Source organism: Megalops cyprinoides, chromosome 9 (genome assembly GCF_013368585.1).
Source record: "Megalops cyprinoides isolate fMegCyp1 chromosome 9, fMegCyp1.pri, whole genome shotgun sequence".
Classification (NCBI taxonomy): Eukaryota; Metazoa; Chordata; class Actinopteri; order Elopiformes; family Megalopidae; genus Megalops; species Megalops cyprinoides.
The window spans coordinates 2,010,618-2,035,038 of record NC_050591.1 but is presented as its reverse complement, the minus strand read 5'-3'; the positions used below and the strand labels follow the sequence as shown (position 1 = coordinate 2,035,038).

Here is a 24,421-nt window from a genome sequence, read left to right as displayed (position 1 = left end):
TCAGCATAGCAGTGGTAGGAGAAGCCATGTGCCTGAATGATTGGGCCCAGTGAGGTTCTGTGCAGTGAGAAGAGGAGGAGGCCAAGCACCGATCCCTGAGGTAACCCAGTGGTTAGCCAAAGTAACTTAGATATGCCACCCCTCCAAGATACCTTGAAGGATCTACCTGTCAGGTAGGACTCACACCAGTAAGGTCCCAGTGATGCCCAGATCAGCAAGAGTGGACAGAAGGATCTGGTGATTTCACTGTGTCAAAGGCAGCAGTCCGGTTTAGTAAAATGAGGGCCGATGAGCTGGAGGCAGCTCTTGCCAACTGCAGGGTGTCGACAACAGCCAGGAGGGCCATCTCCATGGAGTGTCTGGTTTTGAAGTCAGATTGATTGGCATCCAAGAGGTTATTCTGGGAGAGGAAAGCAGAAGCCTGGGTGAAAACAACTCATTCAACAGATAGGAAAGGGAGGAGAAAGACCGGCAAAAAAAAGAGAATGGGATCCAGAGGGCAGGTGGTGGGTTGGTTGGAGAGGAGAAGCTTGGAGACGTCAGCCTCAGAGATAGGGGAGAATGTGGACCGTAAAGTGTTGTGCGCAGATGGACACTCCCTGTGAGTGTGTGGAGTGGGAGGCGATGGAGGGCAGAGGAGAGAGGTGAATGTCCTAAACAGTTTACAGCTGTCTGAAGTGCTGTTGAGCTTGTCCTGGTAGTAAGTGGCCTTGGCAGTGGAGATGTTGAAGGAAAAAAAGGAGAGGAAAGAATTATGGAGAAAATTTTCCACCATGTCCTCTAAGGGGCACCTTGGGGATTTTTCAGTCAATTTTATGCATACATAAAAAATCGGATTTACTCCCACATCAAATTCAAACTCCATCCTGATTAGGTCTGAAAATAAACTGTTGTATTAGACATAAATTCTTCTTTCATGGACACATATCAAATAGCTGCAGACTGAGATTAGAGGTTCTAATGTACCCTCTACATTAGATTACATATAAAGGATTAGTTTTATGAAGTTTATGCAGAATACAAAACAGGCAGGTGTAGGAGTAAATAATTAGCCTAGAATTTATTCAGTAGTTTAGGATAATTAGGTTTTTTGCCATAGCCTAGTTGCCTGGTTCTCAGAATTTATTTCGTCCATGAGTGTTTCTTTATTCTTTTTGTTTTCTTTATCCTTTTTATTTGGGAATTGTTGTACTTTGCACTTTCTATGCTACAACTAAGAAGGTTGTAGCACAGAAAAAATATAAACCATATTTCAACTGATTTTAACTCTAAAATCCGGTCCCACGGGGCTCTGTAATTATACTGTTGTTACACATGTACTATGAACCACACATTACTATGAACACTCATGTGTATGTGTGTTTATTCAATCTATCTATCTCTCTGCCTATCTGTCTGTCTCTATCTATCTGTTTCTGTCGCTTATGAGCCAGACCCCCCCCCCCCCCCCCCCCCCCCCCCCTCCACAGTGACCCATAAAAACACCCTTTTGGAAACTGCTTCATGTACAACGGTCAGTACAGACCATTAGGGACCCAAAAAGGGAACACTGACCATTTAATCCCAGATTAAGGTCATAATCCCTGAGAAAAAAGAAAAGAGCACAGATATAATGTTGCCGCAAACACACTAAGGATGATTACGGTGATGAGGTCAGAGCAGATGCAGAGGTCCTCTGCTACCAGAGGGTGCATCATTCACTCGTTTAGGATACCCAAGCCTGAAGTTCCAAGATCACTGTTCCCATGGTGATTAGCCTTGATCCAACAAGAGGGACACTGTCTGACACTGTCACCCCTAATGACACATTTAGAATTAATACCCACCTACCAGAGATGCTGTGTTTAGGTACAGGAAAGCACACTACCCAGTAACCCATTTGGGTTTTACCTTTGCCTCCAAAGTTATTGAAAATATCTTGTGGCAACACTACTGTAGCATGTCCAACCCACTTTAGATTACAACATCAATTTTAACGTTATTTGTTAATTTAGCAGAGGCCTTTATGGATAGGTACTTCTATAGCTTAAATTTTATGTTATCTAGTTGATATTGACAGGTGGATGTTTTATTTAAGTTATCTGTGCTGAGTGCTTTGTTCTTGCAAATAAGAGAAATAAGAATTTCTCTAATCTTCTAATCTTCAATGTTCAGTTACGTGCTGCCTAACTTTGACTCCACATTGCTACCTAAGGTATCTTTGTGCATTTAACATCCCGGTAATTCTTTAGTAATTATATTAGTTTCAGAACAGCCCGTGTATGAGGTTAATCGGTGTTTAAAGTCACAACTGGTATCTTCACTGCTGTGTGAACACAATGCGTTCCCACATTCACGTCTTGGCATATTTTTGATTGTAAATGTTCATGCCACATCTCTAAAACTTCACATCGCAACTTCACTTCTGTGCATGTTGAGACTACCGTTCACAAAACTCCCCTTTTGCATTACTGTGCTTAGCAAAGGAACTTATCCAGAGCATCTCTGAACCTTGAAATGGATGTCTTGATTACACCTAATTCTTCTAGTGAAATAGATCTGTTCACATAGGTTCAGCTGTGATCTTAAAGCAGTGTAAGTAAGCAAGTTTTGCAAGCTCTGTTTAGAACTAATACCTAGCTGACTGGCTCAATTATTCAGGGAGGTCTGTTGCCCAGGGCCAGCACTAACCTGCACTGGTCAGTGTAAACAGTTAATATCAGTTATCGAGTCACCAATCAATGACAAACAATGTTTGTCTACCCATTTAAACAGGAATAAACTCAGTGAAAATATTTTGTATTTTCAGTCATAGCTTGCGTTGTAACCTTTGCTGTTAAATGTTCTCTTCTCAAAGGACAAAAAATACATATTTAACTTCTTCTGGCATACTGTCAGGTAAACATTTTTCCTTTTCACCCTGCAATCTCACAAACCCATGCCACTGCGACTTCCATCACTGGCTTCTACTGCACGTTACATTGACATGGCAGGCCTGTTACGTTGATGTCCTTACTGAGATTACAACCATGAGCTTTACATGGAGAAGAGACTGTGCACTGACCAATACCAATACTTTCCAGTGGGAATATTAGCTGTTGATAACAGTCTCGAATATACAAAGAACTATTAGCATGATGTCCACTAATTCACTGTTGCTATGGACTTTGTTAGAAAAGTCAATGAAAGCGAGAGCTCTTAAATCCTAGAAGATTCCATTGTAATCTGGACAATTGTCAAACCACCACTGCTTTAATCAGGGAAATATCCTGGCTGGTTTGCTTCACCTCAGCTTGCTTACCTAGCTTTTCCTCATCCATTCAGAAACATCGATCAAAAATAAACTACACATAATCCATCTACTGTATAACCATTGAATAAAAACATAATGGAACCATGGAGCGGTCAGATGGCCATTATTGATGTGGATCAAGTCAGTCTGTAAGGCCCCACACACATAGACACACACTCACACATACCTCCCTCTCAAAAATATCATGGATTACTGCCTCTCACCTCTGCTGCTTACCTCTCACTCTCTTGCCATATCTTAACAGAAGTGTCGTCTGACATGGTGACGTAGTTTAATCTCTTGTAGAGCCTCATTACAGAAGGATAGTGGACCATCAGCGTTAAACTCATGCCTGTCTCAGAACAAGATAAGCATTCAGGTCTCCCTGTGTAATGTCATCCTAATGGAAGAAGCACAGCTCCATCCCTGAAATGTCACTGCAGCAACAAAAGCCTCTTAGAGCATCTGTGCCTCTCCAAGATTAGTTCTACTTTCAATGGTGCCACAAAGCTGGCCTGCTACAACTTACACAAAGAGGGCCTTTGTGAAACGCCACAGAGAGAGCTTAATTTAAAATGCCCACTAATCTTTTTAGTCCATAGCAGGGATCACATTATTAAAATAGGTTTTGGAGTGTGATAAATATTTTTTAAGGTTCACACAGTCTTCTGAGACATGTGACCTCAAACTTGCTGTGTGGCACTCTTATCCATGTAACTTCCTGTTATGGCAAAACTGGCAGGATTGTCAGTGCACACCAAAACATATTGCACTATACAGCAATATATATATATATATATATATATGTATATATATATATATATGCAAACTATACAGCCTGCATTTCAAAACAAACTACTACATGTATTCTTTAAATCAATCCTTTCAAAAAGATATGGCGACTGACAGTCCACGTCAGCTTGCTTTGGTGGGAGGTCAACGAATGTGCACCATCTGCAAGTGGGAATCATGACTTCCTGAATGCCACCTCTGAGGCACACAACCTCAAAATCCTGGCGGAAGGGTTTAGCGGTTGAGACCTTTCCACTTCCTGAGCTGAAGTATCCAAGAGCAGGTAACTTCTTTGTGACCCATGGCAGAGATTGGAGCTAGTTATTCAAGCAGGTGATATGATGTAGCCGATTCAAAGCCTTCGGCCTGAGGTTGTTTTCATGTGGAGACAAACTGTTTAATATAATAACAAATACCATAACCATATAGCTACCATGACAAAGAAAAAATGACCAGAAGGTAGACCCTTCCTTCAAGCATGCAGTGAAACACACACCTGCGCTTGTATACTTATACCTCTGGACTTGCCCTTGCAAAATGCATGCTTGCTCTTGCATACTTGCACTTCTGTACTTGCACTTGGAAAATGCACACTTGCCCTTGCATACTTTCACTTCTTTGCTTGCACTCACAAAATTCTCACTTGAATTTGCACTTTTTGCATACTTGCTGTATTCACATTTTTACAAAACTGAAGATGAAAGAGGGTGTGACATGGTACTATGGAGCATTTTTACGTAACACAGATGCACAGCAGACAGATGTATCATTTCCTGGATTTTGAAACTTGCTGCCACACCCTGTGCAGTGGTAAAACTAACAGTTAATCTGCCTTGCATCTGCTGTGTCTATCTCAATAAATTGTGAAAAAAAGTTTGTTACAGCGTGAACCTGCATGTTATTAAAGGCTCTCACTGCCATTTTAATTTGACAAGAAAACCTGTCCATATTGAAGAAAAAGTAGAAGACATTCAGCTGAAATAATTGTTGTGCATGTTTTCAATTATTTATTTGAAATCCTAAATAACAAATAAATATATGTGAATGTAATGAAACATTATACTTTGAAATGAAAACAAGGACAAATGATATTCCCATAACAATTGCTCTATGTGCAGTCATAAAAACAAGCAAGAACAGACACTTAACTGGTCATGACTGTTTCTGGCAGTCTGATTAAGGCCTTTTCTCAACCTAGTGGTATAGGGCATTAAAACCTACCCTTACTTTGAGGGAGCCAACCAGCTAGTCAACAACAAGTCAGTCATTATGATTACTATGATCCTTTACTGAGATTATGCGGGATACTCTGGTTTCTGTGTATACAGGAATATTTTCAGTGGTCGTACTTCATGGTGCATGTAAACAGCTTATTTGGAATATAGTATAATTACCAGGGTGAGGAGCATTATTAGAAATAATGGGTGTGCTGACTTAGAGACACAACTGTTCAAGTGTTGCTCCTTCCTAGTCAACAGTCATTGGCTACAAGCAAAGCAAATGAAATAACAAAAGCAAATGACACACTCTGTTTCTTTCGCTATACAGTTGAGTCCATTAGCATGCTAATGCTTAGGCTCTCATTAGTGCCCCCTGCTGGTTGTTTGGTGTGACTCTGCTCCAGCCCATGAAGTTCAGGGTGAGGAAAATGCTCAGGCCCTGTGATTAGCTGTGCATGCGTTGAGTTATAGTCCCCTCTGCCTGAAGGCAGAGACTCTAAAATCTCAGGGGCTGGTGGCATCTGTCCAGAGGAATCGAGGATCCCATCTGAGTCCACATGATCTGGGCCACTTTCAACTGCACTGACACTCCTACACATATCCTCCAAGTCTGCAAAAAGGGGAGAGCAAGAAAGGCAATTACCCTCAGGTCATGCTGGCTACTACATATACATGGAGATGAGTGTTCAGACATGTAAGTATTTGAGTTAAGTCTCTACAGTACATCAATTGCTTAGTAGACAACACCACTCAGAGCGACTCAAACAGCATTCATATTGATGTTACCTATTCATGCAGCTGGACATTTTGCTGAAGCAATATTTTTTAAGGACCTTGATCAAGGGTAGAACAACAGTGGCCTGTCTGGGAATTAAACTGGCAACCTTTAGGTTATGATCTCCTGCTAGTGATTACTATGGTGCCCTGCGGTGGCCTCTACTCACAGTTCAGCACTGTCTTGTAGACAAGCTCATAGCCACGCTCAGGGTCGCCTGTGAGGTTGATGTAGTAGTAGAAGCGCAGCTCCGCTGGGTACTCGGACTGTGACACATGCAGCACGAGGGGAATGATCCGGTTGGACATGGGTGCCTCGGCAAGGGCCTGGTGCATCTGGTACCGGCACCAAGGGTCCAGCAGGAAGTGCGGAGTGATAAGCAGGGCCCAGCAGTGGCTGCTCCGCACTGCCTCACACAGCTCCGTGGGCACGGCGCCCCCTGGAGCTGAATCACGGAGCTGCAGAAAGCAGCGCAGCCCGTGGGGGCGGGCCTCAAGGTGGGACACCAGGAGCTGGGCAACCGCGGCATCCTCAGTGCTGTGGCACACGCACACATCAAAGGCACGGCACCAGCGAGCCGCAGCACTCAGGAGTGGCTGTGGAGGTGGGGAGTGGGAGGAGGTGGAGGAGGCAGAGACAGCTCGGTTCTCCAATGAGCTGGAATTCAAAGGGTCTCTTTTCCGCCTCTCACGTAGGCGACGGAGCCACCCTGAAAGGGAAGGGAAACAAGTGTTAGCAAAGAGCCGCCTTAGTAACACTACCATCCAATCTGATTTTCCTTCAGACAAAAGTCTTATTTTACCACCGTCTTCAGTTGGTAAATGTATCATGCATCATGTACTATCACACAATGCACCAGTCGGAACAACTGCTAAGTACTAATACTACTGTTATTAAACTAATTTTGTAATTATTGTAATTATTGTATTGTAAATTTGTAATTATTGGCATGGTTTTCTACTGTGTGTAGTTTGCCTAGAGAACCAGACTACTGTTTTCATATTAAAGGATCTGAAATCTATTGACGAGATTGAGCTAAATAGCCTTGCTTTTTAGTTTTTACATCATAATAAATAAATTGAAAAGTTCAAACAGATAACAAACACACGGGTCATTTAATTAAAGCAGGAATTAGCTATTAATGGATAACCCACTCATACATTCTTATTTAAAGGGAAAAAGCAATTACAATCAGGTTCAAAGCAGTTATTATTAAACAAAGGTAACTTCTCTGTCTCCCCTATTTGTAATTCACCAGCTAGCACTAACCTAATGCAAATACACCCAAATAAAAAGTGTAAGTAATGTTGATAGCTAGTACAATATAAGGTTTGATTTAATACAAAATTCAGATTAATGCAGGCAGGTTATACTATATTTTGGAAGATGAAACATTGAGTTAACTGCAGCTAAGCACTTACAATCAAAATGGTACTTGAGTGACTACCATTTCAAGGGATGCTTGGTCTTAGTCAATGAACACTGAAAACTATTGGGCTTATGCATTCAATCTAGGTATGTGTTAGTCACTCAAAGGTAAGGGACAGTTGATTATTGTTCTTTGCTCAACTGTGAACTGTTTAATTAAGAAGTTATTATTAATGGAAACCATGCCACCTGCTGGTGATTGAGGTGTAAGTCAATAAAGTGAACTCTGGAGAACAAATAGCAGCATTTGTTCTAATTGGCTGAATTTTCACTGCACTCTAGTAGTGGGGGGTGCGGCTGCATGACCCTTAAAATGGGTGGAACAACTGTCATCAGTAACCAACTGATTTGAACCAATCTTCAAAAAGAGAAAAGTCTTTTCTTTGGTTACGATACACCAGTGATTGACAGCAAACGGTTCACAAATCACACTAATTAAATTATATTTTTCGAAACCAAACAAAATATCCATATATTTATTTTTACAGTGCCTATTTTGTGTAAGAAGCTAGTCTGCTGTCTTTCCAATAAACTATTGTCCATGTCTAGAATTCCTCTTATCCAATGCAGAATCACAGTATAATTGGTTCACTGCATTTTATTATCTTCTATAGTATATATTGTGGATTGGAATATGAACTGATTGATTAGCGAGGTTAAAATGTATTATTTTAAGGCCTTTTCTGACTTTCTGCAACCTTGTTTGAAATCAACAATTGCGCATTAGGCTCATCTGACCACAACAACCTGTGAACTCATGCAGGAGTGCTGAAGTGAGATGAATGCACTCCTCTGAGAACACTCACATGCAGCCAATGACTGCTTTTCACGCTACAGGCTCCCACACCACTGTGGTGGCCTGTGTAACTGGTAGTGTGAAAAGCAGCCATTGGCTGCTTACTCAAATTTTGTTTGCCTAAAGCACCATTTTTTTCAGTAAAGCTATATGGCAATACATTTGGCTCCATGTATGCGATTTTACCAGTATATCATGATGCCTTGTACTGTATACAGACATCTGACTATTTTTTTTAATTGAAAAAAAAAAAAAAAATTGCTGTTGTTTTATAGACGACGGCAGTTGGAATGGTGTGAATGATTCTGATCAGGTTTTAGCAGAGGATTACACAATTGTATAGCTTCTTTTGACAAATCACTCTTTAATAAAATATATTAATCACACTACATTTTCAGGGCTCAATAGAGACTCCTGTGGGCAGAAACGGAAAATGTTAGTATTGTCGTATAATTTAATTTTTACATCGGCTTTATTCCAAATGAACTGATTTAACTGAACTTAAATCCGAGATCCATAATTTTCACATCGAGATACTAAAATGTTTATGTTAAATCCAGCAACAAATACATGAAAGCATGGCACTGCAGACATAAACTTCCTCTAGTCTTCCTCTAGAGAAAGTCTTCAGTTTACAGGAAACTAGTCTGCTAGCTACGCATTAAAGCGATATTTTTTATGAACGCAGACTGCGATTAAACATCACATGAAATGAACAACATACCATACATATTGCGTACGTCATTCCTCCACGTATTGTGTTTTGCCCCTAGAAAACAAAGTAAACGGCAACTCATCCAACCGCGGCTTAAAGTAGAAGTCGTGTTCGATAGATAAAAAGGATAGTCTGTCTTCTATACTTTTATCTATCGATTTACTGGTACATGGTACAATTCGAAATAGAAAAACAATCCGCATGTGACTGCAGCTGTGCGATACACGTCACAGAACTGATTTTCTCGGCAGTGCTTTCTTTACTTCAGATTTAATCATCATTTCTTTAAATATCACGTGAACCGGTGTGATTTCAACCTGTTACCGCGTATGCATGTAGAATACTTTAAATACTTTAGAAAGACAAAGAGGTGCACTCACGTATGAGACAGCTACTGCAATCAATGAGATGAAAATAGTTTGGGGAACTCGATTTGTTACAGTACATTGCACCAGGAAGGAAGTACCCTATTATTATGCATCCCAACAGCTCTTGTGTGCTTCTGCGTCAAAGGTATATTTTTAAAACTTTGCCAACAATTTAATCAGCATTAAACATTATTCAAAAACATATTTAAACCGCATAATGAACAAGTTTAACTCTGGTACAGTCTTTAAAAATCTTTATTACATTGCGTTCAAGTTATTTGAAGTGACTATGCTTCTTCCATGTAACAATCTATGGAGGGCTGTCGTAAAATGCAAATGAGAGACGAAAAAAGGGAACAGGAAGCTGACTAATTCTACCACGTGGCAATTGGTAACGAAAGCCCTGCAACGAAATATTAGTTTCTACAAAGAAAAAACAAATTTTTCTATGTACACTTTACGCAAAGATATTTTACATAACATTCTACAATGTGCTCGTCCCATGGAAAGGTTGGCTCAATAGAGAACCATTCCCCATTCATTTTAGTCATAGAGATTTTTTAAAACGCACTTTTAAAGTACTTCTAGTGATTTATGGCTTACCATCGATATCTGGATTGTATGTTGTGATCCCAACTTGCGAGTTATATTGTTTATTTTAATTGTTTCGCGCTAAATTTTACATATTTTTTTAAATCTCATATGCTAGTACAACCACGGGCTAAAAACTACACGCCCCATGAAACCACAAAGCTTTCTCATTCCCGCTCTTCGGCCTTGATAGCTAGAATGTGGCTAATCATCGCTATAGCAGCTAACTTGCAAGCTCGTCTTTAGAAGTCATCGCTATCAGCAATAGCAAGCTCATCGTTAGCAGCAATGGTGTTGCTTAGCCATATTCTCCTCTTCTTTAAGTCTGAGACCCGAACCATTATAAATCAGGGTATGTGGAGAAATTCCGTTGTTTTGAGGGCCATGTCACCGGTTTGGTCAGGGAGAGCATGAGAGATAAGACCTACAGGGTATCAGTGAGTGTAGACCAGTGTAACGTTAGGTAGCATAGCTAACCAGCTAGCAAGCAATGTCAGGTTACCACATCATCAGCCATCGAGCTTGCTAAATGGACTGATTGTTAGCCCACGATTTTGAGTGATGAAAAACGCCCGAAGCCTGAGACATATCTACAGAGTCAGAAACACCTTGAGCAAAAAGATAATTCTGCTTACACGTGTAGATTCGGGCACTCGACTTGAGCGAAAATGCACATTCAATTAGCTACATTTGATAGACGTCTCTCTGATTGTGTGCTTACAGAGATAACCTTGACGGTTTACATAATGTAAAGCTATGCCATGGGGCATTTTGGAAACCTGAAAAATTTGCAGTCGTTCACATTTGTACGGTGGCTGCAGTCCGGAACAAAGCATTGAACCATTTTATAACGATCACGGTTGTTTGTCAGCTAGCTAACTACCAACTGTCGTCGTCTTTGCTACTGTGTCTCTCTGCATGGCTCTGTGCCCGCTGACTGGTTTCTCTCATGTCATGTGACTGGGGTGTTTACTCTGCGGAAGGAAACGTCATTTCCCAGCCCTGCAACCGACGTGTCCTAGCGTTGCTGTACATGATTGGGGGGAGTATTGGCATTCTCGATCTAATTCGGTTTGATGTAACGTCCCTCTGGAACTGATAGCAACTTTGAAGGTTCGTTAGTTTATTTATTTATTGTTTATATTTTACCATATTACATTTTTATTGTTTTTTTTGTTCCAAAGTATTAACAATATAAAGTCGACTCCGTAGTGGCAAAATGCTGGATTTCTTCGCCATCTTCAGCAAGGGGGGCATCGTACTGTGGTGCTTCCAGGGAGCCGGAGTGACTGAGTCCTTCACCGGGCCCGTCAATGCTCTTATCCGCTCCGTGATCCTGCAGGTAAGAGCTCGCTAGGGTCACACATGCGTCACATAAATGCGTGGCAACGGCCCCCTGTTTGTGGCTGTTTTAAGGGCACCTAGTAGCTAGCTCGCTAGATTATAACCCCGTTTCGATCTCGATAAAAGCATGCCGATATAAATATTATCTAGGTATCTAAGGTACCTAGGTAGGTAAATATTGTTTTATTGTCTATAGCTAACATACAGTTAACGCTGGTATAGCTAGCTGCCTTACGACCTAATTGTTTTAAGCAACCAATGCTATTGCGAAGTTCAGAAATGGATAACTAGCTAACGAGTAGGCTACAGGTAGTGTCATACTGTTGTCAGCAAGAAGCGAATGACTCATCTAATTAGCTATAGCCACGTCCCTGATATTTTATAATGTTTTAGTTGCAACGGTTAGGATTTGCGTAATCAGCTGAGTCTTTGGAGGTATAGGACGCCAGCTGCTTAACTGTCTTTGACTTCAGGTGGTTGCAACAAGGTAACAATCATATCATCAGCTAACCACGTGCTCAGCTGTGATTAATTTTTTTTGGCAGATACTATTTGCACCCAGTTGTCCATAGTCAACAACGCTATTTACACCCGGGTACACCTAGCCAATATGGCTATTTACACCCATTTTTCGTTTTACCAAAATAAATCTCTGTAAAACATGCTGGTTTATGGTTTGAACTAGTAAGTTGATATAACCAGCTAAATAATCAAAAATCAAATGAAAGCACACCTTAAACTAGCCAAACTAGCTGGTAATGTTAATCCGCTTTAAGATGGTAGTGTTAACTGTCTACATGTTTTTACAGTAAGGAATAGAACTACATGGCAAACAGTAGAGTATTTCTACAAACTGTAGGATATGTAAAAAATATGACATATCCAAGCCCATTTGTCCAAATAATGCTAACATTTATCATGATTACAATGTGGCTATCTTTCTAGTCTAAATGGTGTGTTCAACTGAGCTGGTGTTTTTACCGGTTAAGTATTATTTGCATGTAACGTTAAACTGCGTTGTGTCTACCGCGCAGTTCAGCCCTGCATCCTGCCCAGGCTCGAACCCACAACTCACAGCAGCTCGGATTGGGAGGCGAGTGTAACAGCAACTGAGCTCCAGGCTGCTAGCTTTCTTGCTAGCACGTCTCTTGAATCAATTTCAATTATACAGACATTGGGAAAATAGCCTGGAAAAGTGTATGTTTTTTGTTTACTGTAACCTACCTTGTATTGTTCGCACGTCCCTCAAAGTTTGACACAGGTCCGCAAAAGTATTGGAGCCACATACCAGCATCTACATAATGAAGTGATGTGAAACCAGGCATGCAATGTTAGGCTTTTCTGGAGCTGGGTGTAAATAGAATAGCCTTCATTCCGCTATTAATACTGTTTTTTTTTTCTCAATTGCGTTAACGCATTTACTGAAACACTGTCTCCATTCTCAAACAGTGACTATAAACTCCACAACATTATAATTGTCTTAATAAAATATACATTTTACCTGCAAAGGCCTTTGCATTTAGCATATGTTTCAAAAGCAAATAAATCAGTCAATACAACAGTGTCACACAATGGAAGGCTCTCTGTACAAGTGTGTCAAACTTGAGTGAATGTTCCTTTACCTCATAACTTGTGATAAAGTGGTGATCAAAGAGTTGGTGTGGTAATATTCTGTAAACATAAAGTGTTGCTGTCTGTAATGATGATGCAACACACACAATTCCCATCACAAATGTTTTATTTATTGGAATAACAACTTTCCCATGTGTGTTTAAGGCAAATACATAAAGCAAATAATGTAACTATATATTACAGTCAATAATGCTACACTGTACAAAGTAAATGGGGAAAAAGGCAACTGTTCCAAACTGTAGCAGGATAAAAGAAAAAAACAAAAAAGACAATTTCACTAAAAGGTGAAGTAACACTGGCTATCCAGTGTGTCCTCTCTGTTTGTCACATATTTTCATCCACATCTGATATTGTCTCTTGGAATACAAACTACCACATCATTTTGACCTCATCAGCTCTATTCCCTCAACAGACTTACCATTAAGCCAAAAATTATTCATACGCATGCCAAATATTGATTTAGAGTGAATTTTTATATGACCAATAGGTTTCATCTGGCTGGAAATGACATAAACAAGTGACAAAAGACGGTAAAACATTGTGTTAGAGATGTTAATGATACATTTTAACTATTTCTATGTTTTTTTACGTTTTTACTAAAAATACCATGTTCAAAATTGAATTTATCACAAAACTTTGAGAGAATGGGGTGTGGTAGGAAGCCAAAAGTGACCCCTGCGCTGGCAAGAATGCCAGTGCAAGAGGCCAGGAAGAATCCAAGGATCGCCACCAAGGCCATCCTGATGAATCCGAGCAATCCTGGTACCAACATCTCAAGGCAGATACTCCAGTGGACACTGCACAAGGCTGGTCTCCATGGACACCGACCAAGGAGGACTCCCCTTCTCCAAGACAGGCACACAAAGCTCGCCTAGCCTTTGCAAAAGCTGGACAAAGAAGAAAGCTTTTTGTCATCAATTCTGTGGTTGGATGAGATGAAAATGGAGTTGTTTGGATGTGGAGACATGCAAAAAGCTTGTTAGCAATTACAAGAACCGTTTGATTGCTGTTGTCACTGATTACTGAGAAAGGGTATGAATAATTTTGGACACGGCATTTTTCATAAAAAAGTAAAAAAAAAAAAAAAAAAAAAAACATAGAAATAGTTACATTTTTTTTGTTTATATCTTTAGCACAATGTCTTACCGTCTTTTGTCTCATGCCTATGTCATTTCCAGCCAGAAGAAAACTATTGGTCAAATAAAAATTCCCTATAAATCAAAATTTGGCATGGGTATGAATACTTTTTGGCTTAACTCTAAATATTATGTAGCACCTCCAAAAATGCCAAAATGAGGCATATATTTTCAAATTTTCAACAACATGCAACTCCTGCAACCCCAAAGTGTTGACGTTTTGATTGTTGATTTAACCATTTTGTAAGAAAGACATTAAACAAGGGATGTATGGATAAATGAGCATGGGAATGATAGCATTCAAGTAAAAAAAAAACAATATAATCTGTTGTAGTTAATAAGGCTTACTTGATTGAGGTTTTGCCTGTTTCAGAGATGTGTGCTTACGGTTTTGTGAAAATGTGCTTTGCATTTTATATGCAAGCAATGAGAAATGATACATTGTTTTTAGGGAATGCATTACTGTTGAAGGACTTCCACTCATTGTTTTGAGAATGTATGTGGTGTTTCAGGAATTTGTTTAAGCAAATAAGAAAAACTAATACTTGATGATAGGATTTAATATATGGAAGTGAATGGATCTGAAATACAGTACAATGTGTTTGTTTTTTTTTTTTCTTTCATTTTGTGTTTCTAGGAACGTAGTGGAATTAACTCCTACACCCATAATGCCCTCAGCCTGAAATACAAACTGGACAACGAGTTTGAGCTGGTGTTTGTGGTAAGTCAAGGCACATGTGAGATATTTATGAATGATTGAGAGTAACGTTTCTGGAATGATAAATCGGATACTGATTTTGTCTTTAGATAACCGGTCGTTACCTTGTTAGAAAAACATCCAGAATAAAACCAATGGCTAGTCTCCTCAGTGTGTATAGACTGTGTTATGTTTAAAACTGGTCATTTGTTTTGGTTACTTGGTGCAGGTGGGCTTTCAAAAGATCCTAACGCTGAAGTACATTGACAAATTTATAGACGACGTGCAGCTGCATTTCAGGGATCGCTACAAGAATGAACTGGAACAGCGGGGCGCCTTAAAACTCCTCAACAGCACATTTGAGTTTGAGGATGACTTCCGCCAGCTCCTTCGGTATGCCCATCTGCTTGCCTTCCTAGCTGGGTGCCATTGAGGTCATGCACAACTGGCTCATGACATTCACTCAAAGTTAACAACAACACAAACCCTCCCTAAAGATTTCATGGAGTTTGTTGTATTGGGTCTCTAACTGCTGCCACAGATCCTGGTTCCACTTTCATATGGCTGCAGTTATCATCCTAGTCTTTCTTTGTACCCTAAAGTCTCTTATATTAAAATGCTAAAAGATTAAAACATTAAGCCAAATCTGCCTGCTATCATAACCCAGATACTATCAGCAGTTGTGTCTGTAAAGCAGTGAAGTTCTGAATAAGGAGTATGTGTATGACGGTGAGGTCACGCAGCCTGTATGTAGGTCTCATTCATAACAATGATGATATTCTCCCCTTTGGCAGCAAGGCGGAGGAGAGCAGCCGTGCCCGTGGACCCGTCTCCATGAAGACCTTCGAGGAGTCCCAGAAGTCCCAGAAAACGGTGAAGTCCATGATCGAGACTAGGGGCGGAGACAAGAGCAAGGAGCACAGTGGCAAGAAGAACAAGAATGCCAAAAAAGAGGGTGAGTCAGCCCATTAAGAGCACATCAGTGAGAAGAGTAACGATACACTTCCACTGCAGCGAATTTCGCTTCACTCTCATTCAGGGGGTGAAATTTGCTCTGACTGGGTGAAATCGGAGCGAATTCCCCGAAGCAAGCGAGATTTATGCAAATGAGAACCATGTAAGAACCAATCAGTTCAGCATGTGATGTCTTTGGTATGTGACGTTCTCTAGAGAGGCGGGAGTAACAAAAAACAGTCTGACCAAGATGGCAGAGGCTAAAGGCTACGTGTAGCCTGATAACATGTATATGATTAAAAGATGTATGGGCAACCATTTGTGTCTACATCAACACGAGTTGTTGTTTATATGTTACATTAACTTAGCTGAGACAAACCTACAGACCCCTGTAGATCTTCATTTAAACACTCTAAGCTAGGTGACAGGCTAATCGCTAACGTTTTCAGACACCATGTATACACTGTGCAAGAAAATTAATTAATGTTAATTAATGTTTAAGAAAATTTATGTTTTAAAGCTGGAGGTAGGCTATAGCAAAAGCACATACGTGAATTTAATTCACGGTGTTGTTGTACAAAATACCGATGTGCACAACATAATTTAATTGGCTTCCCAACAGGTCCAGATATTTAACCTGCTAGATATTTTTCGGACGTCTGAGGCATCGGTGAGTCGTTCGGATGGTGTCTTTGAACAATTCACATATAGCGATCGAGAGCTGATTTGCGAGCCCCGAGCAAACGCCAATTTGCCTTGTTGGCTTTTCTCGGTGATCTCCAAAAACTGTTGGCGAGTGGAAAATCAGGGCTAAAATAGTGTAGTGTGAACGTGGTCTTAAAATTTATGTTTTAAAGCGGGAGTTAGGCTATAGCGGGTGGTAGCAAAAGCACATACGTGAATTTTTTTTACGGTGTTGTACAAACATAATTTAATTGGCTTAATAAAATCATTGTATTCAGAACATGAACGGCAAAAAAAACGGGAGGTAATGAAATTGGTGGAGAGCATACATGCGCAATGTCTATGCCATTTCATCACAGTTGACTTCACAAGCTAGCTGAATCGCTTGCTACAGTAAGTAGTAAGCTGACTTGCTGGCTACAATAGCTTGCTAGCTACAGTAGCTAGCTTGCCAGCCAGCTATGTCACCACACCACAACTATACTTGCTACTAACAGGATAGCCAAAACGCTTGCTGTTTTTGCGACCACGCCCCCAGAGTGAAAAATAGTTAGGCGAAATTCGCAAGGTTTTTCTCTGTGTGGAAGCCTAGCATAAGCCTGTCAGCCATAATGGGGACCAGCTGACATTTACTGTTTGAAGGGAAGCTCCAGAATGGTTGAAAGTTGAACAGGATGAAGGGGTACATAAAAGTCACATCAAAGCACCTCACAGTGCCCTGTTTTCAGGCCTTGATCTCATCAGTCTGCCCTTTCAAGGTATTGTGGTTTGCGTGGTTTGGTCGCCATTGAAACCGCAACTGACCAGGTCAGTTTTCTTGAAATTTGCTTCTTAAATGAGGTCGGTTATAGAAATTCGGGTTACGCAGGTGTAGAGCAAGTGAAAAGCTGTACAGATCAACGTCATCTCTGTCAGTCACTCTTTCTCCCTTTCATTTAGTTATTTATTTTTTGGTCCTCCTTTGTTCATTGTTTGGGGTTTCTTGTATTGTTTATTTGTGATAATGTTCATGGAGTGTTGTGGTTTACTATTTTAAATAAAGGAGGCTTAAAAGTCTCTCTTGCTCTCTCTCTCTCTCTAGCTCTGCCCGCAGAATTGGCCGGGGATGTGCCCAAGGCAGGCACCTCAGCTGTCATGACAAACTCAGCAGAGAATGGTGTGCAGGGCCTGACGGAGGAGGAGATCCAGAAAAATCGTGAGAAGTTCTTCCGCAAGCACTTTGGTGCTGATAAACCCAGGTATGCAGAGGGGAGAGAGGTGTACATTGGCACTTTATCTTGTTATTTATTTTGGAGTTTAGTGTATATAATATATACACACATACAGGTAACTGCCAAAATAAAGGAAACTCCAAAATAAATTGTCTTAACAGGGTGCTGGGCCACCATGAGTCGTCAGAACAGCTTCAGTGCACCTTGGCATAGATTATGCAAGTGTCTGGAACAGTATAGGAGAGATGCGACACCATACTTCGATAAGAAATTCCATCATTTGGTGTTTTGTTGATGGTGGTGCAAAGCAGTGCTTCAGAATATCCCTTAAGTGTTCAGTTGGGTTAAGATGACTGTAACATGTGGTTATTGCTTTCATGCTTGTTAAACCATTCAGTGACCACTTGTGTCCTGTGGATGGAGTATTGATATCCCATCAGGATAAAAATGCTTCACCATAGGATGCAGCATTTCACTCAGAATGGCTTAGTTTTAATTAGCTGTAATGGGTTGAGTAGACCTAAACCTTGTGAGCAGAATGCAGTCCATACAATAATGGAGCCACCAGAAGCCATCACCATGAGAAACAGGCACCTGGGTCTGTACGTTTTTTTGCGGTTTGCCACACATGATCTTGTCCGTTTGTTGAGAACAGTGATGGATGTCTCATCCGAGCATTTTTTTTCACTGCTAAGCAGACCACATCCAAAGTTAGACCACTTTACTTGGAAACATGCATTTTTAGGTGTAATCAGGGGCTTATGCACTCCAACCCCACCATAATATCCCTCTCTGTGAAGTTCTCAACAGATAGTTCTTGATGAAGTTGCCTGCTCACTCCTTAGATTGATATTTGCAGTCAACTGCTTCAGAGTTGCTCACTTGTTTTGCCTTGCATCTTGAACACAGCACACAGACATCACAGTTGAGGAGCATGTGCTTTTCACCACAGTTGCCCCTAGTTGATGATGTCTTTCCATCAGACTTCCATGCCAACATCACCTTAGTCACTGTTCCTTGTGAAACATCAGCAGACATTGAGCAGTCTTCATCACTGAAGCTTCTGCCAGACATGCCCCAGCGATCATCCCTCTTTCAAAGTCACTGATATCTCTCCTTCTAGCCATGGTAGCCCAAATAATGGGAGGTCCTCCCAGCGTTTTCATACATGACACTGAGCAAGATGGGATGTTAATTGCTCAATTAACTGAGGAACCACATCTGTGTGGAAGGTGTTTCCTTTAGTTTTGCAGTTACCTGTTCGTATGTATGTACGCATGCACGCAGGTACGTGCACACAGACAAATCATTTATCCTCCTCTGAGGTTCATGTGACTAAGCAGTAAAAGTCATCCAGATGTGAATATTAAACTCCATATTCTGTGGTTCTGTGGTTGTGCCTTTGATACCCTTTTGACCACTCCTTACAGTAAATCCCCCAAGCCCCAGAAACCACGGGAGAAGAAGAAGTCAGAGAAGGGAAACAATTTTGTGAAGTTGGACTACAGTGATGGGTCTAAAGAGTCTAAAGAGACTGTGGCTTCAGACAATCTGCCAGAACCGGTATGCACAAACGTGTGTGTGTGCTGTGATGTGTGTGTGTGTGTGTGTGTATGTGTATGTGTATGTGTACGTGTATGTGTATATGTGTGTGTGTGTGTATGGGGGTGGAGGGATGGATGTGCATGTGTATATACAGTATGTGGGTGCATTCTTTCATCTAATGCACAACAAAAGGTGGAGGGTGGTGAAGCGGTTTCTACTTGAGAGCAGCTTGTCATATTTTCAACAGCACCACAAGCTCTGCAAATTGCTGCTTCTGCCCGTGCTCTCCTAAACCCACTGCACAGCTGCACTCCACTCAAACGTGTGCCATTTTCTGATTCACAAGCCTTTCTCTCCCAACTTTTTTAAGAAGGGTTTGCTGAGTCTTAAGTCTTGTGTTCTGGGAGTGTCCTGCTGGAGTGCGGCAGCTCTTGGTCAGTACTCTGATGGCTCAAAGGTCAAAGGTCAGGGGTCAGGACCTCACTTTTCTCTCTGGCCCGTCAGAGTTTGCAGCTTGACTCGATGAAGGGTGACCTGCGCAGTGTGGACTGTGAGTCGAGCACAGAGGAAGAGGAAGACGAGGGAGAGGAGAGGGCGGTTGTGGCCAACCCTAGCAAAGAGAGGTAATAATCTGCTCCATGCCCCACACTTACAGCTGCAAGGTTTTCTTGTTAGCTTAGCTGATACTAGACTTGGCAGACTGGTTAGCTTAGCTGTTACCTTTATTCAGGATGAATCATTAGAATTGCAGTTGACATAGTACCCATTTATACAGTTGGATATCCACTGTAGTGATTCACTTTCCCCAGCTGGGAATTGGGCCCATCACTTCCTGGTCACAACTCTGCTTTCTGTGCACTGAACAAAAGTACTCTTTCTACCAGAGCGTAATGGTGCCCCCTTGTGTCCTTGTTATCCTGTGCTCACAGCTCCAAGAAGGGAGCGTTAGGGGGCATGTTTGGGATGCTGAGGGGACTGGTGGGCTCCAAGAGCCTGTCTAAGGACGACATGGCGCCAGTATTGGACAAGATGAAGGAACACCTCATCGGTATGGCCACGTCCTTCCCATTGCCCCACCCCAGCCATGTACTGTGCAGTACTGCGCTGCACCTCCCAGCCTTTAATGCCTTTTGCAGCAGCAGCCTTTTAATCACACAGCTCCACAGCACTGAGTGGTTTGAACTGAAACCTGCATAATGACAGCGTATTAAATTAACATTAACAAAAATAGCAACAGTATTTTGTTTCACGCATGCATAATGGATCTGCCGTTTGTCATAACTGAAGGGCAGAAAGTCCTTACTTTATCTATTTTGCTCATAGCTAATTCAGCTGTTAAATGAATGTAAAGTTTACTTGAAAAAGTCGGTGTGCCCCAGGCATTGTATACCAGGAAGAGTATCAAGTTGGAGGTACCAGCAGCACCTTGTAAAACTGTCTTATATATCTTTGTGGCAGCCAACAAAATGCTTTCCCTGAGTGTCATTAACTCAAAGAGCACCGTGATTGTGGTGTTTTACAAAGGTAACGGTCTGAAGTCCTTTGTCATGTGTCGGGTTGTCTCCTCAGCTAAGAATGTAGCGGCCGACATTGCCTCCCAGCTCTGCGACTCTGTGGCCAAAAAACTGGAGGGCAGAGTCATGGGAACCTTCACCAGTGAGTAACACACATATGCACACAGACACACACGCAAACAGGCAACAGCCAACTCCACAAATTAGCAAAGGGAGAGTGAGGCTTCATGAGTCCTGATGTGGGTGGAGCTAACATTTACACATTGTGGTAGTAGGCTTTGTTTGAATCCTGTAACAAAGCTGTGACAGTAGTAGGCCTCATTTAAATACTGTTACAATGCCATGGTGGGGGATGTCCTCATTTAAAATCCTCTATGGTGCCATAGTTGTACTAGGCCTCGTTTGAATCCTGTCATGAAGCCGTGGTGCACATGGGCCTCGTTTGAAGCTTGTAATGAAGCCATGGTGCTGATGAGCCTTGGTTGAAGCTGGTTTTGAAGCCGTGATGCTGGTGGGCCTCGGCTGAAGCTGGTTATGAAGCCATGATGGTGGTGGACCTCATTTGAAGCTGTTCCTGTGCATCCCTCCCCTAGCTGTGGCCTCCACTGTGAAGCAAGCTCTGCAGGAGTCTCTGGTGCAGATCCTGCAGCCCAAGAGGCGTGTGGACATCCTCCGGGATGTCCTGGAGGCGCGCAGCCAGTGCCGGCCTTTTGTCATCACCTTCTGTGGGGTCAACGGCGTCGGCAAATCCACCAACCTGGCCAAGGTAGGCTCACGGTTTCGGTCACAGTCATCTCACTGGGGTCCCACTCCAGTTTTCTGTTGCATCAGCTTTTCCTTTACAAGGGTCAGGGTGCCTTTTACATGTTGTGCATTTGTAGAACTAGATGTCTCACACTTTTTTACCATTTGTGATAAATGTTAAATACCTTTCTAAGCAATATCATCTCAAACAGTGTCATTAGTTTTTCAAACCGGCAACTGTCCACTTTTAATATATGCCAGTCTATAGGATGAAAATAAAAGGGCCATAATGAGATATTACAAACATAATAATTACTACAGCTTTCATAGATTTAAATAGATACATATGTAGTAGATTATACATAATTTCACTTGACGATATGTGTGCTTCATGAAAATGATATTCAAGCATATTTGGGGAATTTTTGTGCATAAAACTTATATAAAAAAAATTCTCTTGTTTTCCATTTGTTGATATTTCCAATGGATGGAAATATCAACAAATTTCACTGAATACAAAGAAATGGCAAATATGTGCTTTAATGAATATTGAGTAAACAGGTGTAGAAAATGAGGTGATATCAGTCAGGTTCATCTGTGTAAAGAAATGCATCACTTGCATTTTCTATCCATACTTTAACATGGATTTCTTTGCCTAAAGGGGTTACTGTTTTTGACAAATGCAGTAATGAGGAGCAGAAAATGGATGGGGCGTACGTGTTCAGAGGGCGAGGGTTGTTTGGCATGGGCATTGTCAGAGGGATCCCTGCAGGTGCGAGTGCTCAGGTCCACTCTCTCTGCCGGCAGATCTCCTTCTGGCTGATGGAGAATGGCTTCTCAGTGCTGATTGCTGCCTGCGATACCTTCCGGGCCGGCGCAGTGGAGCAGCTGCGGACCCATGAGCGCCGCCTCAGCTCGCTGCACCCCCCCGAGAAGCATGGCGGCCACCTCTCCATCCAGCTTTATGAGAAGGGCTATGGCAAGGACGCTGCCGGCATTGCAATGGAGGCCATTGCCTATGGTAACCCATCCTACCGTGCAGTGGTTCAGTAATTGCGCTGCTGTCATCACAGCAAGTTGCAGAGGCTTAAAGACACACTGTGAATTTAGCAGAAGCTCTCTCAGGAAGAGAGCGCCCCACCAAGTGCTCCCAGTACTTTCCAGAAGGACTCACAAGTTTCTGGTTGGCAGTCCAATACCCAGTAGTCATTTTGCCAGTGGGCATTACTCCATAGGGTCAATGGAATGACTCCTTTTCTGCCCCCCCCCCCCCCAGCTCGTAACCAGGGCTTTGATGTGGTGTTGGTGGACACTGCTGGACGCATGCAGGACAACGCTCCCCTGATGACAGCGTTGGCCAAACTGATTGCAGTCAACCAGCCTGACCTGGTCCTGTTTGTGGGGGAAGCCCTGGTCGGGAATGAGGCAGTCGACCAGTTGGTGAGCATTTTTCAAGATCGTCCTACAGAGCGTACTTTTGACATGTCATTGCATGAAGGATGAATTTAAATTATATTTAATAATTTATATATAATTTATATTTTATAATTAAAAAGTTTTGATCACTACATGCGGTTGATTCTTCTTTCTTATAAGCGGAGGGCAATGTTACAGTGTGCATAACGACTCCCATCAGATGAAGGTGCCACCCAGGCAGTTACAGGCACGCCATTTTTAGGTAGCTTTATTGTACAGCTGCATAGTTTACAAAGTCTCTTGATTTGAGTGAACCCCGAGGTATTCCATTGTCTGCAGGTGAAATTTAACCAGGCCCTGGCCGACCACTCCATTTCTGACAAGCCTCGCCTCATTGATGGCATCGTCCTCACAAAGTTCGACACCATTGACGACAAGGTACATGCAACATCCCAGACATGTCCTTGGCATGCTCTGATGCCAAAATTAGAAATGCTTCATTTTGTGTGGAGAGTGGGGCTTAATTGTAAAGGAATCTCTTGGACATGTATTGTTGGTCAAAATGTTGCTAGCTGCAGTATGGATTTCAGAAGTCAGTTATGACCCAGTGACATAGGCAGAAAAGTTGTGCCATGTGCTCAGTTTTGTGTGAGAGTGACCACTACCCGCTTCCCTTGTGCCCCCCTCCCTCAGGTTGGCGCTGCCATCTCCATGACCTACATCACAGGGCAGCCCATTGTCTTTGTGGGCACCGGGCAGACATACAACGACCTGCGCAGCCTGAACGCCCGAGCTGTGGTGAGTGCGCTTATGAAGGCCTGAGGTGCCACCGACCCACCAGCGCCAGCGCTTCTCCAGTTCCAGCCCCGTTACAAGCGGCTGCTGCCCCCAGCACGCCTCATTGCACCAACCAAACATTCACAGGCTTTTCCCAGAAGTATCACCTGTGGCCAGCAGGGGGAGGGGAGCCCGAACTTCCAGCAGGTGAAAAACAGTGGTTTGCTTTCTACACCTTCGATAAAACCCCAGTGCCAACCCTCACTTACCTCATTATTGCTTCACCAACATATGAGAGGCACAGAGGAGATATTTTGTCAAATCTTCCCATTTTTTAAAATCAGGGATGCAGACATTTTCAACTCTCTCTAAACCAGGTTGCCCCCCACATATCCCCCCTTACTGTTCTGGCTTTTACAGCCCCCAGGAATTAATGTGACAAACCCACCACTTGCACCACAACTTCCAGCGTTCGTTCTTTTTAACCCTTCTCATCCAAGATTTACAAGGCAGAGCCTCCATGCTATAGCACTTAGTCTTACTGCTCTTGCTAGAAGAGAAAAGAGAAACTGAGCCCCCCCGAAAGCCTGCTGACCACAGTGCCTATCCATGTACAGTCTCCTAGAGCAGTGATGCATACAGTCAATCATCTCGGACAAGCTCGTCTTTCACTACTCAGCAGTGTTCTCTCGCATGTTGGAAGCCCTGCCGTGAGAATAATACGACCCTTGACCTTTCCACCACAGAGACTCAAGCCTTAGCCCCAGCAGTTCCTGTTTCATATGGGGAGGTTTGGGGATGGCTTATTGTT

At 42.2% G+C, this 24,421-nt stretch overlaps 2 protein-coding genes across 4 annotated transcripts; one reads left to right on the top strand and one right to left on the bottom strand.

The window, feature by feature from the left end:
- Positions 1-5,163: 5,163 nt before the first annotated feature.
- LOC118783498 (toll-interleukin 1 receptor (TIR) domain containing adaptor protein) lies at positions 5,164-9,472 on the bottom strand. Of its 2 annotated transcripts, XM_036537394.1 has the most exons (4): positions 9,378-9,472; positions 9,007-9,051; positions 6,228-6,767; positions 5,164-5,893 (listed from the first exon to the last, which is right to left on the bottom strand). In XM_036537394.1, the coding sequence occupies exons 1-4, from the start codon at positions 9,442-9,444 to the stop codon at positions 5,604-5,606; spliced, it is 942 nt and encodes a 313-aa protein (XP_036393287.1). In that variant the 5' UTR covers positions 9,445-9,472; the 3' UTR covers positions 5,164-5,603. The 2 variants fall into 2 exon arrangements, with proteins under 2 accessions (XP_036393287.1, XP_036393288.1); XM_036537395.1 differs by lacking the exon at positions 9,007-9,051.
- Positions 9,473-10,959: 1,487 nt separating this feature from the next.
- srpra (SRP receptor subunit alpha) lies at positions 10,960-24,421 on the top strand. Of its 2 annotated transcripts, XM_036537004.1 has the most exons (15): positions 10,960-11,069; positions 11,169-11,298; positions 14,706-14,789; positions 14,995-15,158; positions 15,560-15,720; positions 17,485-17,641; positions 19,045-19,177; positions 19,664-19,782; positions 20,089-20,207; positions 20,729-20,815; positions 21,267-21,439; positions 22,225-22,438; positions 22,694-22,857; positions 23,173-23,271; positions 23,527-24,421. In XM_036537004.1, the coding sequence occupies exons 2-15, from the start codon at positions 11,176-11,178 to the stop codon at positions 23,653-23,655; spliced, it is 1,926 nt and encodes a 641-aa protein (XP_036392897.1). In that variant the 5' UTR covers positions 10,960-11,069; positions 11,169-11,175; the 3' UTR covers positions 23,656-24,421. The 2 variants fall into 2 exon arrangements, with proteins under 2 accessions (XP_036392897.1, XP_036392898.1); XM_036537005.1 differs by lacking the exon at positions 10,960-11,069 and having other exon boundaries at positions 11,076-11,298.

Bases quoted from the DNA above. Each gene is read 5' to 3' on its own strand.
- LOC118783498 (XM_036537394.1), bottom strand. From the start codon at position 9,444: ATGTACTGTAACAAATCGAGTTCCCCAAACTATTTTCATCTCATTGAT. The intron at 9,052-9,377 runs GTGAGTGCACCT...TTTGTTTTCTAG, and splicing joins TTGCAGTAGCTGTCTCATAC to GGGCAAAACACAATACGTGG. The intron at 6,768-9,006 runs GTATGTTGTTCA...CTTCCCTTTCAG, and splicing joins TGACGTACGCAATATGTATG to GGTGGCTCCGTCGCCTACGT.
- srpra (XM_036537004.1), top strand. From the start codon at position 11,176: ATGCTGGATTTCTTCGCCATCTTCAGCAAGGGGGGCATCGTACTGTGG. The intron at 11,299-14,705 runs GTAAGAGCTCGC...TTGTGTTTCTAG, and splicing joins TCCGCTCCGTGATCCTGCAG to GAACGTAGTGGAATTAACTC. The intron at 19,783-20,088 runs GTAATAATCTGC...CTGTGCTCACAG, and splicing joins GCCAACCCTAGCAAAGAGAG to CTCCAAGAAGGGAGCGTTAG.